The sequence below is a fragment of the Scyliorhinus torazame genome, chromosome 2 (assembly GCF_047496885.1).
Source record: "Scyliorhinus torazame isolate Kashiwa2021f chromosome 2, sScyTor2.1, whole genome shotgun sequence".
Lineage (NCBI taxonomy): Eukaryota > Metazoa > Chordata > Chondrichthyes > Carcharhiniformes > Scyliorhinidae > Scyliorhinus > Scyliorhinus torazame.
This window is the reverse complement of record NC_092708.1, coordinates 85845420-85863266: the sequence shown is the minus strand read 5'-3', so window position 1 is coordinate 85863266 and position 17847 is coordinate 85845420. Positions and strand designations below refer to the sequence as shown.

Sequence of the window (17847 nt, the reverse complement as noted above, 5' to 3'; positions counted from 1 at the left end):
ACTGGGAGAAACACCGAGTGGTCATCGACTACAGTCAGACCATCAACCGGTACACGCAGCTCGATGCGCACCCTCCCCCACGCATATCTGCTATGGTCAATCAGATTGCGCAGTATCGCGTCTTCTCCATAGTTGACTTGAAGTCCGCCTACCACCAGCTCCCCATCCGCCCGGAGGACCGCCAATAGACTGCGTTCGAAGCAGATGGCTACCTCTATCACTTCCTCAGGGTTCCCTTCGGCGTCACCAATGGGGTCTCGGTCTTCCAGCGAGTGATGGACCGAATGGTTGACCAATACGGGCTGAGGGCCACGTTCCCGTACCTAGATAATCTCACCATCTGCGGCCACGACAAGCAGGACCACGACGTGAACCTCCAGAAGTTCCTCCATACCGCCAAACTCCTTAACCTCACCTACAAAAAGGAGAAATGCGTTTTCCGCACCATCCGCTTTGCCATTCTTGGCTATGTTGTGGAAAATGGAATACTAGGGCCCAACCCCGACCGCATGCGCCCCCTCCTCGAACTCCCCCTCCCCCACTGCCCCAAGGCCCTGAAGCGATGCCTGGGGTTCTTCTCCTACTACGCCCAGTGGGTCCCTAACTATACGGACAAGGCCCACCCACTCATCAAGTCCACAGTTTTTCCCCTGATGGCTGAGGCCCGCCGGGCCTTCAACCACATCAAGGCGGACATCACCAAAACCACGATGCACGCGGACGACGAGACCCCCCCCTTTCAGTGGAGAGCGATGCATCGGACGTGGCTCTGGCCACCACCCTCAACCAGGCGGGCAGACCTGTAGCATTCTTTTCCCGCACCCTTCATGCCTCTGAAATTCGGCACTCCTCTATCGAAAAGGAGGCCCAAGCCATTGTGGAAGCTGTGCGACACTGGAGGCATTACCTGGCAAGCAGGAGATTCACTCTCCTCACTGACCAACGGTCAGTTGCCTTCATGTTTAGCAATACACAGCGGGGAAAGTTCAAGAACGACAAGATCTTGAGGTGGAGGATCAAGCTCTCCACCTATAACTACGAGATCTTGTACGGCCCTGGGAAGCTCAATCTGCCCCCAGATGCCCTACCCCGCGGTACATGTGCCAGTGCACAAGAGGACCAACTCCGGGCTCTCCACAATGACCTCTGTCACCCGGGGGTCACCCGGTTCTTCCAATTTATCAAGGCCCGCAATCTGCCCTACTCCATCGAGGAGGTCAAGATCGTGACCAGGGACTGCCAAGTCTGCGCCGAGTGCAAGCCGCACTTCTACCAGCCAGACAGAGCCCACCTGGTGATGGCCTCCCGCCCCTTTGAGCGCCTCAGCATGGACTTCAAAGGACCCCTCCCCTCCACTGACCACAACGTGTACTTTCTCAAAATAATTGATGAGTACTCCCGTTTCCCATTCGCCATCCCATGCCCCGACATGACGTCTGCCACGGTCATCAAGGCCCTGCATAGCATCTTCACCTTGTTCGGTTTCCCCACCTACATCCATAGCGATTGGGGATCCTCCTTTAAGAGTGATGAGCTGCATCAGTTCCTGCTCAGCTAGGGCATCGCCTCGAGCAGGACGACCAGCTACAATCCCCGGTGAAACGGGCAGGTGGAGAGGGACAACGTGACGGTATGGAATCTCCCGGTCTCCCACTGGCAGGAGATCCTCCCTGATGCATTCCACTCCATCCGGTCGCTCCTGTGCACTGTTATTAATGAGACCCCTCACGAATGTGTGTTTGCCTTCCCTAGGAAATCCACCTCTGGGGTCTCACTCCCAACCTGACTGACAGCTCCTGGTCCCGTCCTCCTCCGGAAGCATGAGAGGAGTCATAAATTGGATCCCCTTGTCGAAAAAGTCCTCCTCCTCCATGCAAATCCACAATACGCCTACGTGGCACACCACGACTTGCGACAGGACACAGTCTCCCTCCGGGACCTGGCACCCGCTGGGTCCCCACCCACAACCACCACCACCCCTGACCTGGTACCGTCCCCTCCCCCTCCAGTCGCCTCCCCCACCCCTGCGCCGTTCACCCTCCCACCAGCGACCCTCACCGCAGCCCCCACCCCAGCAGCATCCGTCCCCTCACCGGATTCACTACTGGGTGAAGGAGAGGACAACACGTTCCCGGAGTCGCAGGTATCCACATCGGTGCCCACACCACAACCAGGGCTGAGGCGATTGCGGCGGAGGGTCACAGCCCCCGACAGACTCAATCTGTAACGTTGTTTTTCACCCCCGCTGGACTTCTTTTAAACAGGGGGTGAATGTGGTAAACACCACTGGTCACACACTACGTCTATTACGGTACTGCAATGTATTACAGTTAACACAGTAAATCCGCTCCTCCCAGCAGGCGATGTATAAAAGTGTATGCTCTCCTGCGCTCCTTCCATTCTGGTTCCAGCTGCAGGAGGCTCAACATCTAGTGCAATAAAGCCTCGATAGTTTCACCATTTTCATCTTGTGGTCATTGATGGTACATCAGTCACGGAACGGACTGAGGTAAACCACCTAGATTAAGCAGTCTCCTGGTAGCATGATGTGTTAGGTACTTTGGGATAACACAGGCTGCAACTGGATGCAGCTTTAACCAAAAGATATTCCAGGCCTTGAAGTTAGTTCAATCTGATTTATTGAACCAGTAGCACAGTTAGCACAGTTCTCTATGAGTACGACTCTCTGCTAACCTAAGTGTTGTTACTCTGTCTGACTGAACCAGACTAGCTCTTAGCCACGTGCTTGAGGTGTGATACTGTACATACACCCTGACTCATTATGTAGATGTTCATCAGTGGAAAGAGGCCAAGTGTGAGTGCCTCGTGCCTTTTATAGTGAGATACCACCCCTGAGTGTCCTGCCTGCTCATTAGTCATGTCCTGTTCTCTGTGTTCATTAGCTGCCTGTCTGTGCCTGTCTGTATATCATTATCTGCATGTCTGCATATCATGACAGTGGGGTTACTGGATTACGGGTAATAGGGTAGAGGTGTGGGCTTGGGTAGGGTGCTCTTTCCAAGGGCTGGTGCAGACTTGATGGACTGAATGGCCTCCTTCTGCACTGTAAATTCCATGATTCTATGATTCTATAAGTCAGCATGGTTTTGTTAAAGGGAGGTCATGTCTGACCAACTTGATTGAATTTTTCGAAGAGGTGACCAGCTGTGTAGACGAGGGAAATACATTTGACATAGTCTACTTGGACTTCGGCAAGGCTTTTGATAAGATCCCACATGGGAGACTGAGAGTGAAGGTAAGAGCCCATGCGATCCAAGGAAATTTGGCAAATTGGATCCAGAATTGGATGAGTGGCAGGAAGGAGAAGGCGATGGTCGAGGGGTTTTTCCTGACTGGAAGCCTGTGTCCAGTGGGGTCCCACAGGAATCAGTGTTGGGGCCCTTGCTGTTTGTGGTATATATCAATGATTGACTATGAATGTAGGAAGGTTGAGCAGTAAGTTCGCAGATAATATAAAAATTGGTGGGTTGGTAAATAGCCTTAGATTATAGGGGGATATAGATGGGCTGGTCAGATAGGCTGATCAGTGGCAAATGGAATTCAATCCAGATAAATGTGAGGTGATCCACTTGGGTGGGACAAACAAGGCAAGGGAATGATAAATGGCAGGAATCTGGGATGAACTGAGGATCAGATAGACCTTTGTGTGCATGTACACTGGACCCTTAAGGTAGGTGGATTCAGTAGTTGAGAAGGCATATGGTATACTTGCCTTTATTAGCTGAGGCATAGAGTTTAAGAGCAGGGAGGTTATGGTCTGTTCAAAATGTTGGTTAGGCCAGGCTAGGTCTAGGCTAGAGTATTGTGTGGAAGTTCTGGAATCCACATTATAGGACGGTTGTGATAGCACTTGAAAGGGTGCAGAGGAAATTTATCAGGATGTTGCCTGGGCTGGAGAGTTTTAGTTATGAAAAGAGATTGAATAGAACAAAGAACAAGAACAAAGAACAAATGAACAAAGAGCAATACAGCACAGGAACAGGCCTTTCGGACCGCCAAGCCTGTACCGGTCATGATACCAACCTTTGTCAAAACCTTCAGCATCTCTTTGTGCCGTATCCCTCTATACCCGTCCTATCCGTGTTTGTCAAGATGCCTTTTGAACGCCTTTAATGTATCTGCTTCCACAACCTCCCCTGGCAATGCGTTCCAGGCACTCACCACCCTCTGTGTAAAAACCTGCCTTGCACACACCTCCTCTAAACTTTGCTCCACGGACCTTAGACCTATGCCGCCTGGTGACTGACCCCTCCACCCTGGGAAAGAGTGCCTGTCCATCCACTCTTGTAGACCTCTATCAGGTCACTCCTCGACCTCCGTCTTTCTTCTTTTTTAAATAATTTTATTCTCCTTTTTCACATTTTCGCCCAAATTTGCACCCACCAACAATAAACAATAAGCAGTAACGAATAGAATGTCAATCCCTATATCAACAACAACAATCCCATCCTCCCGCCAACCCCTAAATAACTGCCTGCATGTTAACATAAACAAATAACAAAAAGGAATCAGGAATCACCCACACTCACCAGTAACACATACGTCCCCCTTCCCCCAACCATCCCAATCCCCCCCCCCCCCCACCACTAATGTTCGATGTTATCCAATTCTTGAAAGAGCATAATGAATAACGCCCATGAATTGTAGAACCCCTCCATCCTTCCCCTCAGTTCAAACTTAACCTTTTCAAGAGTCAAGAATTCCAACATGTCCCCCCCGCCAGGCCAGGGTACAGGGGGAGAGGTTGCTCTCCATCCCAACAGAATCCACCTTCAGGTGATCAACGAGGCGAAGGCTACAACATCTGCCTCCAACCCGTTTCCAACCCTGCTGGTGTAACACCCCGAATATGGCCTCCCGAGGGCCTGGGTCCAGTTTCACGTGCAAAAGGTGATTACCCTAAAAACCTCCTTCCAGTAATTCTCCAGCTTTGGACAGGACCAAAACATATGAACGTGATTCCCGGGGCCCCCGGGTTCTCACACATCATCTACCCCCTCAAAGAGCCGACTCATCCTTGCTCTTGTGAGGTGTGCTCTATATACCACCTTCAGCTGTATCAGCCCCAACCTCGCGCACGAGGTGGAGACGTTCACTCTCCAGAGCACCTCACACCAGAACCAACCTCCGTCTTTCTAATGAAAACAGTCCGAGTCTATTCAGCCTCTCCACATAGCTAACACCCTGCAGAGCAAGCAACATCCTGGTAAGCCTCCTCTGCACCCTCTCCAAAGCCTCCACATCCTTCTGGTAATGTGGCGACCAGATTTGTGCGCAATATTCCAAGTACAGCCTGTGGCATGACTTGCCAGTTTTCTATACTCGATGCCCCGTCCAATGAAGGCAAGCATTCCGCATGCATTCTGGACTACCTTGTCCACTTGTGTTGCCACCTTTAAAGATCTCCGGTCTTGCACGTCCAGATCTCTCTGACTTTCTATATTCCTGAGAGTTTTGCTATTTATGGTATATTTCCCCTCTATGTTTAGACCTACCAAAATGCATTACCTCACATTTGTCCGGATTAAACTCCATTTGCCATTTCTCTGTCCAGGTCTCCAACCTATCTATGGCCTGCTGTATCTACTGACAATCCTCAACACTATCTGCCACTCCACCAACCTTGGTGTCATCCACAAACTTACTAATCAGACCAGCTACATTTTCCTCCAAATCGTTTATGTACACTACAAACAACAGAGGCCCCAGCACAGATCCCTGTGGAACATCACTGGTCACAACCTTCTATTCAGACAAACACCCTTCTACTACTACCCTGTGCCTTCTGTGACCGAGCCAGTTCTGTATCCATCTTACCACCTCACCTCTGATCCCGTGTGACTTCACCTTTTGTACCAGTCTGCAATGAGGCACCTTGTCAAAGTCCATGTAAACAACATCCACCGCCTTCCCCTCATCAATCATCTTCGTCACCTCCTCAAAAAACTCGATCAAAACGGCGCCGCTGCCGCTCCCTCCAAGGAGGTATACCACGAGCCCGGTGGTGGTGGCGGCCCTCAAAATTTGGGGGCAGTGGAGGCGGCATAGGGGGGAAGTTAGGGCCTCGGCGTGGACCCCATTACGGGGGTTCGCCCCAGGAAGAACAAGTGGAGGGTTTTCGGGGTGGGCAGGGATACGAAAGTTGGGGGATCTGTTTGTGGATGGGAAGTTCACGAGCTTGGGTGAGCTGGAGGAGAAGAACGGGCTCCCCCCGGGGAACACCTTCAGGTACTTACAGGTAAGGACGTTTGCCAGACGGCAGGTGGTGGAATTCCCACGGCTACTGCCACACACAGTACAGGACAGGGTGCTCTCGGGGGGGTGGGTGGGAGTGGGGAAGATCTCGGAAACTTACCAGGTGATGCAGGAGGAGGAGGAGGCCTCGGTGGTGGAGTTGAAAGGTAAATGGGAGGAGGAGTTGGGAGAGGAGATCGAAGAGGGGACGTGGACAGATGCCCTAGGGAGGGTGAACTCTTCCTCTTCGTGCGCGAGGCTCAGCCTCATACAGTTTAAGGTGCTGCACAGGGCACACATGACCGGGACAAGAATGAGCAGGTTCTTTGGGGGTGAGGACAGGTGTGTGAGGTGCTCAGGGAGCCCATCAAATCACACCCATATGTTCTGGGCATGCCCAGCGCTGGAGGAATTTTGGAAGGGCGTAGCGAGGACGGTGTCGAGGGTGGTAGGATCCAGGGTCAAACCGGGCTGGGGGCTCGCAATATTTGGGGTGGCAGAGGAGCCGGGAGTGCAGGAGGCGAAAGAGGCCGGAATTCTGGCCTTTGCGTCCCTGGTAGCCCTGCGAAGGATTCTCCTTCAGTGGAAAGATACGAGGCCCCCAAGCGTGGAATCCTGGATCAGCGATATGGCAGGGTTCATTAAATTGGAGGGGGGGTTTACTTTATTTTTGTTTATGTTATTTACACTGGAAGGGTCTGAGGCGGTGTATACACCTGTTGTCTTAAGTCGGGGTGTTAATGTTAATTTATTATTTAGGTATGGGGGGAGGGGTTTGGGGGGTTGCTTTTTTAGATTGTGTTTTGTACTTAACCCTGTTGGGTTCTTCTTTCTTTCTCATTTTGTTATTGATATTTTATGAAAACCTTTAATAAAATTTTTTTTTAAAAAAAAAACTCGATCAAGTTAGTGAGGCACGACCCCCCCTTCACAAAACAATGCTGTCTATCGCTTATGAGTCCATTTGTTTCCAAATGGGTATAAATCCTGTTCCAATAATTTACCTACTACCGACGTGAAGCCCACCGGTTTATAATTTCCAGGATTTTCCCTTCTACCTTTCTTAAACAGCGGTACCACCTTAGCTATTCTCCAGTCCTCTGGGATCTCACCTGTAGCCAATGAGGATACAAAGATGTCAGTCAAGCCCCCAGCAATTTCTTCCCTTGCTTCCCTCAATATTCTGGGGTAAACCCCATCCGGCCCAAAAGACTTATCTACCTTAATATATTTTAAAAGACCCAATACCTCCTCCTTTTCAATGTTAACATGATCCAGACTGTCCACACATCCTACTCAAGAATCATCTTCCACAAAGTCCCTTTCTTTGGTGAACACTGATACATAGTACTCATTTAGTACCTCGCCCATTTCCTCTGGCTCAACACATAGATTCCCCCCACTGTCCTTAAGTGGTCCAATCCTTTCCCTGGCCACCGGCTTGCTTTTTACATATGAATAAAAAGCTTTGGGATTCACCTTAATCCTATTTGCCAAGGATTTTTCATGACCCCTCCTAGCCCTCCTAACTTCCCGTTTCAGTGCCTTCCTACTTCGTACTAGACTGTGGTTGTTTTCCTTGGAGCATAGGAGACTGGGGAGGGACATGATTGAGATGTATGAAATTATGAAGGACATAGATAATGTAGACAGGAAGAAACTTTTCCCCTTGGTGGAGGGATCAGATTTAAGGCAAGGGGCAGGAGGTTTGGAAGGGATATGAGGAAAAACCTTTTCACCCAGAGGGTGATGGGAGTCTAGAACTTGCTGCTTGAAAGGGCGGTGGAGGCTGAAACCCCTATTTAGATGTGCACTTGCAATGCCAAGGTATGCAAGGCTTTGGGCCAAATGCTGGAAAATGGATTTAGAATAGGTAGGTGGTTGTTTTTGACCGGTGCAGACGCGATGGGCGAAGTGACTTTTATGTGCTGTAGACCTCTATTACTGCAACAAATATAAAATATTTTTTAAAAATACATTTAGAGTACCCAATTCATTTTTTTTACAATTAAGGGGCAAGTTAGCGTGCCCAATCCACCTACCCAGTACATCTTTGGGTTGTGGGAGTGAAACCCACGCAAACATGGGGAAAATGTGCAAACTTCAAACAGACAGTGACTCAGAGCCAGGATCGAACCTGGGACCTCAGCGAACAAATATAAAATATAACAATGTCTTACATTCATCACACCTTGCTTACTGGAAATATATGTGATGCCTATGAGCATCTGATTAATTAACATTTTGGGAAACAAATGTTGCACTTATTTATAGGAGTTAAACTGTTTAGGTCAACTGGCAATGCACTATCGGACACAAACTATATATCAGCTCAGTCACACTCACTCTGTACTTCCATCTTCTGCCAAAAGCATGTGTAGGCATGTAAATGAAGTTTTGAACAGCATTTTGACAAGTGATGCCATCTGCATCTGCCTAGGCTTGCCTGGAGGTTCAGAATCTCGAGGGAGCTGGAGTGCCAAATGTGCATGGTCAGTATAACCTGAGAGGCAAACAGTAGGAGGCTGATGACATGAGATGGGAGTCTTGCCAGTAACCAACTGTAACAATAAAAAAGAAAATAAACTCTTTCCAAAAAAGGGAAGTGTAAATTAATTAAAGGTGTAGTGTCACCCTGCAGGATAGTGGAGGTGGGTGGGGCGGGGTACCAGTCATGATAAGACATTTTAATGAAAGGAAAATTGGGCAGGGCGTATAATGGACAGCTGATCTCAGATCTCTCACTTCACATGTAGACACAGAACTCAACAAGCTTTAACAACACATCCTCATAATAATTTACTGTTATCCAGCCATTGTCAAAAAGTTGGCATGGAGCGACAGAATAAGAAGAAAAGATCATTATTATACAAACGTTGAGCTGTTGCAATACCTACTGCTTATTTATCCCAGCTTCTTTATCTAAATACAACCAAAGAATGTAAGGTGAATTCATCAGTACAATCTCTTACTTAAAAAGTCATTATGCTCAGACTGTTAACATTCAGGCCTACGCCAGTATTCATCCTTTCTTTCTTATTATTGTGTCCAATGTTTCTATTATTTCTATCTTCCAGCAATTTAGGATGCATTCAATCTGGACCAGATAACTTGGTAATTGGTAATGGGTTGAAGGGTTATGGAGAAGGGGCAGGACAGTGGAGTTAAGGCCAGGATGAGATCAGCCATGATCAAATGGCGGAGCAGACTCGATGAGCCAAATGGCCTAATTCTGCTCCTATGTCTTATGAGCTTATACAGTAAATGATTCAAGCTAGGAGCTATCTCCATGCTTGTTTGTGCACATGGCTCTGTGCAACACTGGATTGACCCCTAGGCGGAGGTTATGTGTTACATAGAAAATAGAAGCAGGAGGAGGCTATTCAGTCTTTAGAGCTTGCTCCATCATTCATTATGATCATGGTTCACCATCAAGTTCAGTACTCTAATCCTGCGTTCCTCCCATATCCCTTCATCCCTTTAGCTCCAAGAGTTACATCTAATTCCTTCTTGAAATTACACAACGTTTCGGCCTCAACTACTTTTTGTGGTAGTGAATTCCAGATTCACCACACTCTAGATGAAGAAATTTCTCCTTTCCTCAGTCCTCAACTATGACCCCCGAGTTCTGGACTCCCCAATCGGGAACATTCTTTCTGAATCTACCCTGTCTAATCCTGTTAGAATTTTGTAAGTTCCTATGAGATGCCCTCTCAATCTTCTAAAGTCCAATGAATATCATAGAATCATAGAATCATAGAAGTTTACAGCATGGAAACAGGCCCTTCGGCCCAACCAGTCCATGCCGCCCAGTTTGACTTAGTCTCTCCTCATATGACAGTCCCACCATCCCAGGAATCAGCCTGGTAAACCTCCGCAGGACTCCCTCCATAGCAAGAACATTCTTCCTCAAATAACTGCACAAAATTCTCTTGAATCATCGTGTGGTTATTACTAATAATAATCTTTATTGTTGTCACAAGTAGCCTTACCCAGTCCCACATTAACCCTGCTAGCACCAGATTCTGCAAAAATAATTTTACCATGCAAAATAAAGCCAACATTTTGGACGGTGTGCCAGGACTGTTAATGTCCTGGAAAATGTGCGGGATTCACCGACCCCCCCGCCGGGTCGGAGAATCGCCGGGGGCTGGCGTGAATCCCGCCCCCGCTGGTTGCCGAATTCTCCGGCACCGGATATTCGGCGGGGGCGGGAATTGCGCCGCGCCGGTTGGCGCACCCCCCCACCCCCCGGCGATTCTCCGGCCCGGATGGGCCAAAGTCCCGCTGCTGGAATGCCTGTCCCGCCGGCGTGGATTAAACCACATCTCTTACCGGCGGGACAAGGCGGCGCGGGTGGGCTCCGGGGTCCTGGGTGGGGCGATCTGGCCCCGTGGGGTGCCCCCACAGTGGCCTGGCCCGCGATCGGGGCCCACCGATCCGCGGGTGGGCCTGTGCCGTGGGGGCACTCTTTTCCTTCCGCCTTCGCCACGGTCTCCACCATGGCGGAGGCGGAAGAGACCCCCTCCACTGCGCATGTGCGGGGATGCCATGAGCGGCCGCTGACGCTCCCACGCATGCGCCGCCCAGCAATGTCATTTCCGCACCAGCTGGCGGGGCACCAAAGGCCTTTCCCGCCAGCTGGCGGGGCGGAAATCAGTCCGGCGCGGGCCTAGCCCCTCAAGGTTAGGGCTCGACCGCTCAAGATGCGGAGGATTCTGCATCTTTGGGGCGGCGCGATGCCGGACTGATTCACGCCGTTTTTGGCGCCGGTCATCGCGCCGATTGCGGAGAATTCCGCCCAAGATTTTTCGGACCCTGACCTTTCTTCTTATGCTACTTTTTCTGAGTTACAAAGCCAGGGCTCAGAGTGTGGACAGGGGTGAGCCCCTCATCCAGCTCCTTGCCTGCTCCAAAAACCAATTCAATTTCAAATTGAATCCAATTCATGGTCCCCACAAGACATGCCAGATCTGAGCCAAAACGCAAAGCAGATACTACACTTGATCTTAAACAGAAGTTCACTGCTCCCAACTGACAAAGTGCGCTAGTGACACCACAGGTACAGAAGGGGTATTACCATGAGACGCCGTGGCAAAGCCCTGAGAGGTCACCCAAAGATTTTAAACGATAGCAATAACCTTAAGGAACATGGGAGGCAATTCAATATTCTGCAGCAAATGGGCTGCGAAGGATTGAAAGCATTCCAGAGACTGCCGGGGACTCAGCAACTGCCGACGACAGGTCTATATTTTATGCCATTGTTCCAGCCTCAAAACGATTTATTTGTTTTGCTCTGTCAGGGATAGATCCAGAGTGAGCAGCGCGCAGCCGAATGCCAGATCTGGGTCTGGCCTTGCTGCTGCTGCCGTGGGCGGGAGAGGCAGATCCCTCCATCGGGCTTTGGCAGTCGCCGAGCTGTTTGGATCAGCGGGGCCGCCGTCCTCGGTTGCTACGGACGACGGGGGCCGGCGGGGAGGGGGCGGGGTTGGAGTACCCATGGAGCGGCGGGAAGAGCCGGAGAAACGGGCCCGTGATTTCAAGCAGCTGGTCCAGGACAGCAAGCAGGTAGGGCAGCCGGATCCCGGGCATGATCCCGGCTCGCGTACCCACTCCGAGGGCTAAAACCCGGATGGAGCAACACCATGGCAAGGAATTTTGCTTCGCACAAATGTGTTGTTCCGTTTCCCACATGACAATAGTGGCTGCCTTTCAAAAAGTACTTAATTACCTGTAGTGTACTTTGGGACATTTTGATGTCCAGGTGTGTATTCTAGCACCAGTGAACATACTTCAATAACAACTTATATTTATGTGGCGCCTTTAAAGTAATAAAACTTTCCAGCGTGTCCACCCTGACAACTGAACCAGATCGCCCAGTCTGCAGGGGGGAAATAAGGTGCCTTCCTTCTGAACAAGACAACAAACCTACCTCGGGTGGGAGATCTGCCTAGAAACACCCAGCCGGCCGGGCAGCATCGATGGAGAGAGAAGCCGAGTTAACCATCTCTGGCCAAGGGACCTCGAACTGCAAAGTTAACCCCTTTTTCTTTTTGGTCCCTCCACAGATACTGCCAGACCTGTTGAGTATTGCCAGCTTTTGGGGCTGCCAGCTCTCCCAGGATTGGCCTGGAGACGCCAGGAATTTCAAAGATTAATCTCCATTGCGCTGTCCTGGAGAAAAATCATGGAACATTAAAAATATTTATTTTAAATTTCTTTAAACAGTTCTCTTTACGAGATATCAAACTATTAAAAAGGAGGGGAAAGGTTGTTCGACAGATAGTCAAGCATCATTGAATTGGATAAGTAATGAGTCTTTTTGCTTTCCAATTGGTGCAGATGTGTTGGCTGACTTATGTGTGGAGTATGGGGGTAATTCTCTTTTTATGGAATATAGCTACTATAGCACAAATGTATTGTTCCGTTTCCCACATGACAATAGTGGCTACCTTTCAAAAAGTATTTAATTACCTTTAGTGTACTTTAGGACATCTTGATGTCGAGGTGTGTCTTCTAGCACTAGTGAACATACTTCAGTAACAACTTATATTTATGTAGCGCCTTTAAAGTAATAAAATTTTCCAGGATACTTCACAAGAATATTACAAAACAAAATATGGTGCCGAGACACATAAAGAAATATTAGGTCTGATGACCAAAAGCTTGGTCAAAGATGTAGGTTTTAAGGGGTGTCTCAAATGTGGAAAGCAAAATGTGGAGAGCTGTAGTGGGGAGAGTTCCACAGTTTGTAGCCCAAGGAACCTAAGGTGCAACCATCAATGGTGGATTGGTTAAAATTGGAGATGCTCAAGAGGCCAGAATTTGGGAGTGGAAATATCTTGGGAGGGTTGTGTGGCTGGAGAAGATTACAGAGATAGAGAGGGGTGAGGACATGGAGAGATTTGAAAAGAAAATTGAGAATTTTGAAAACAAGACGTTGCTTCAGCTGGAGATATTCTAGGTCAGCGAGCACAGGGGTGATAGAGGAGCAGAACTTGGTGTGAGTGAGGATATGGGCTTCAGTGTTTTGGATTACCCCAAGTTTATGGAAGGTAGGAGTGCATTCGAGTAGTCCAGTCTAGACGTAACAAAAACATCAAAGATCATCAATGCACCGAATTTGAACTCAGATCTCTAAAATTGCATCTTTTACCAATAGTTAGGTAGATGATGATCAGCAGGGCTATTGTGACAATATATATAATTAACAAAATGCTATATTTAAACAAATATGAAACATTCAGGCAATTTTGTATTGTTTAGGAAATTGGTGCAGTGCAAATTACCTTAGAGAAGCTACGTGGTCTCTCCCAGGATGAAAAAACAGAAAATGCCTTATTACGATCCAGAATAGATGAACAGTCGCAGCTCATTTGCATTCTAAAACAACGCGCTGATGAATTCTTGTTGCGTTGCCAAACTTTGGAGACAATTAACACTGAGCTGGAGAACCAGCACAAGGGCCTCAAGCAACAATTAGAGGGCCAACGAAAGCAGTCAGCCCAGCTCGAGGAGCGATTCATGGACCTGGCATTCAACCACCAAGAAATTATCAAATTCAAGGATGAATACAAGAGTCAGAATGCAGAGCTCAGAAAGCAAAATGAAAAGCTCCAGAAAGAAAATGAGAATATTTTTTGTAAAGCCCTGGAACAAAAGGACGATGAAATATTCAAGCTCTCCAATGAGCTAGGAAAATGTTTAAAGAGGTGCAAGGCACTGGAACAGGAATGCAAGTAAGCAGTGTGGATGATGATTTCAGAATATGAAATGTGTTAATTTAGCAAAACACAATTATTTAATCTGTTGTTATAACATTTTTAAAGTGAAATTATACCAGAGTAAATCATGATTTAATTTTTTTTAAATAAATTAGAATACCCAATTTTCTTTTGCCAATTAAGGGGCAATTTAGCCTGGCCAATCCCCCAACTCTGCACATGCACATCTTTGGGTTGTGGGGATGAAACCCATACAGATACGGAGAGAATGTGGAAACTCCATACAGACAGTGGTCCGGGGCTAAGATCGAACCCGGGTCACAGCAGTGCTAACCACTGAGGCACGGGCTGCCCCATGATTTAATCTTAATGCTCAGTACCAATTTGTGGAGTCAGGATACACAGCTGTACCGTTGTCTTAAGCAGCGCACAATGTTCATGATGGATACTCATTATCAAAATTCAAGTGTGCAGTCAACATGACTTGCAGTATTCATTAGTTGCACTCATTGTTTGGGAGGGATGAACATAGAATATTTCTGATGCCTCCTAAAGGCAATCAGTTCCTTTTAAAATGAACTCTTGCAGGGCAGGAAACACTTGTCAATATACCATTGGCAACAGCAAGCACCAGGAGGTCACCAGGGTCCGACCTTGATATGTTGAAGGTCCTGGTGTAGGTAATGGACAGGAGGAGGAAGATGCTCTTTTCGTCAAAGTTCAGAAAATGGCAACAGCTCATTTCAAGGTAAGAAAACTAGTCTCTCACTCTGCTCCCATCAACACTGTTGCCACCCACCATGTGCCCTTCTCCCACTTTACCTTTTTGCTATCACTACACTCCTATTCATATACTCATTTTAAAGCTTACTTGCTGCTATCATTGCCCCAATGCTGAATCAAGGGGTAACATCGGTGTATAATTAGGCTGACCTGTTTCACAATGGTATATAAGTAACGTGCATCTCGTGACCAGCACTTTGCTCGTGACTGAGGTTTGTTTGCCTGCCTTTCATCGCACCTCGACTCAGCACTATCATAGATTATCATAGAATTTACAGTGCAGAAGGAGGCCATTCGGCCCATCGAGTCTGCACCGGCTCTTGGAAAGAACACCCTACCCAAGGTCAATACCTCCACCCTATCCCCATAACCCAGTAACCCCACCCAACACTAAGGGCAATTTTGGACACTAAGGGCAATTTATCATGGCCAATCCACCTAACCTGCACATCTTTGGACTGTGGGAGGAAACCGGAGCACCCGGAGGAAACCCACGCACACACGGGGAGGATGTGCAGACTCCGCACAGACAGTGACCCAAGCCGGAATCGAACCTGGAACCCTGGAGCTGTGAAGCAATTGTGCTATCCACAATGCTACCGTGCTGCCCTTGATTCACACTATGCTTCACACGCAACACCACATCGCTCAGAGGGGTATCCCGGGCAAGGCTCTACCTGCCATACTAGCTGTAAGGGGTCTTGTGAAGGGGCCAAAGGGCAAGGCCTCCAGTGGGAAGGGAGCACTAGTGGTCAGAGGTTCGACACAGAAACATGACGTGTGGTGTTTGGGGTAGTGGGAGACATCCTCTGGGCTAGAATGAGAATGAGTGTCACAGAGGACATAAGCGAATTGGGGTCAGAATGGGAGGATTGTGAGATGAAAACGTGCTTCAATTCACATGGCTGATTGTAGGATCTCTGTGTCTATTCGTATACCTGTAACTCCATACCATATACCAAATAACAGAGATTCAAGACTGGGCTTCTTGGGTTAAAAGCAATTTGCAACTTATTTTGTCAGCTAGTAGTATCTACTGGTAAGCTTCAGGTTTCACACAAGTACAGAATTTAGGAAGGTCCGACTAGCCCTGCAGTAAGCTAGTCAGATGTATCGATTGTTTGTCCTTAGCAAATACAGATAAGTTGAATTGAATTTAAAATACAATTCTAGTTTGTGGTAATTCAGCTCCAAATCAAAATGTACAATACAAAAACGAAACAAAAGAAAATGGCAGTTTGCCAAGCTAGCAATAGGTTTCAGAAATTAGGTAAGAATAGAAAAAGAGGACTTCCGGTGGCGGCTATGAAGGAGTAAGTCACACATTTGGTCGCTCCCGCTCGGGTCGGACTTTTGGACCTTTTCCCCCGATTTTTTACCGGACTTGAACTGTAAAACTGAAGACAGAGGCAATTGTGTACTGAATTCCCACATCGGTGCATGCAGAGAAGGACTAGAAGTGCTCATAAAGGCAGAAACAGAAAGACAGAGAAGGCTTGGGCTGAAGCCTCAGCGGGAGACAGCATGGCGGAGGACTGGTTTGTCGACCCAGCGGTCAACGGAGCAGCTGATGCAAGTTATTCAGGAAGGCTTTGCTAAGCAGAAACGGGACTGCTTGGACCCGATAAAAGAGTCGATTGAGCGGCTGGAGCTTAGATTGGACGCCCATGATCGGGCGATCCAGAAGTGGAGAAGGCACTGGCTGAGCAGGAGGAACATCAAAATGCGGTGGAGTTGGAGGTGGGGATGCTGAGAGACCCGCAAAAGAAGCTCCTGGAGAAGGTGGAGGACCTAGAGAATATGTCCCGCCGGCAGAACTTGAGAACCGTTGGGCTTCGGGAGGGGTCCGAAGGAGCGGACGCTGGGGCATACATCGCAGATATGTTTGAGAAGCTGCTGGGGGATGGAGCATTCTCCCGACCCTTGGAGGTGGACAGGGCTCACAGAGCACTCGCGAGGAAGCCGCGAACGAGAGACCCCCCCCCGAGGGCAATGGTGGTGAGATTCCACAGGTACTTGGATAAGGAGCGCATTCTACAGTGGGCCAAGCAAACACGGAGCTGTAAGTGGCACAATAGTATCCTGCGGGTCTACCAAGATCTGAGTGTGGAGGTGGCCAGTAGAAGAGCAGGCTTCAACCAGATTAGGTCGATCCTTTTTAAGAAAAAGGTGAACTTCGGACTGTTGTTTCCGGCCCGTCTCTGCGTCACGTATGAGGAACAGCACTTTTATTTCGAGTCACCTGAGGATGCGCTGGACTTCGTGAAAAGGAAACGACTGGTGGTGGACTGAGAACTTTTGAACTTTGCTGCAATGTTCATGTTTTTTTTTCCTTTTAGTTTCTCTGTTTTTAAAAAAAAAAAGTTTCTCGTTTTTTGTTTTGTGGAAGCTGTTTGTAATGCCTTCTGTATTGATTTGGGACCAGTGGCAGTGCTGAGTGAGTTAAGGTTTTCATTTGCACTGTTGGGGGATAGAGGTATGCTTGTTTAGATTTTGGTGTTTTTCTCTCGGGCAATTGTGTGGGGATTGTTTGATGTTGGGGTATGTTTGTATGAGCGGGGGTGAGGGTGGCGATGGAACAATAGGTGGGAGACTATCCGGCGCCAGGGATGGGGGCCACCAAGCTAGCTGGGTGGGCTAGCTCACAGAAGCACAGTGGGGGGCGGGATGCATATGTTCAGTGTAACCCAACCCCTTTGATAAAGAGTGTTGTTACTAGGGGGCTGAGGGGGGGGCAAATGTTCTGCTGACGAGGGAGGGACTTGGGCCAAGGGACAGAGAGGAGGTTGGGGGTGGAGGCTGCCTGGGGAGGGGACGGTGGGGGCACGGAGCATGGGCTGGAGGCGGGCCCAAAAAAGGGGATGGCTGATCGGCGAAGGGTGGGGGCAATGAGCCCCCCAACTAGGCTGATCACCTGGAATGTTCGAGGGTTAAATGGGCCGGTCAAGAGGGCACGTGTGTTCGTGCATCTTAGGGGACTGAAGGCGGACAAGGTAATGTTGCAGGAGAAGCACCTTAGAGTAACTGACCAGATTAGATTGAGGAAAAGCTGGGTCAGTCAGGTCTTTCACTCGGGAATGGATTC

At 48.7% G+C, this 17847-nt stretch overlaps 1 protein-coding gene across 5 annotated transcripts in view; it reads left to right on the top strand.

Annotated features, from left to right (window-relative positions):
- LOC140389349 (coiled-coil domain-containing protein 89-like) overlaps positions 1-17847 on the top strand; it is a 109766-nt gene that overhangs the window by 74233 nt on the left and 17686 nt on the right. For 2 of the 5 annotated variants that reach the window (XM_072473516.1, XM_072473523.1), the window contains one exon: positions 13522-13994. In XM_072473516.1, coding sequence (XP_072329617.1) covers positions 13522-13994 — 473 coding nt within the window. Of the gene's footprint in view, positions 1-11671; positions 11824-12221; positions 12291-12609; positions 12631-13521; positions 13995-17847 lie in introns of those variants that run through there. The other 3 variants (XM_072473529.1, XM_072473541.1, XM_072473534.1) reach the window with 3 other exon arrangements.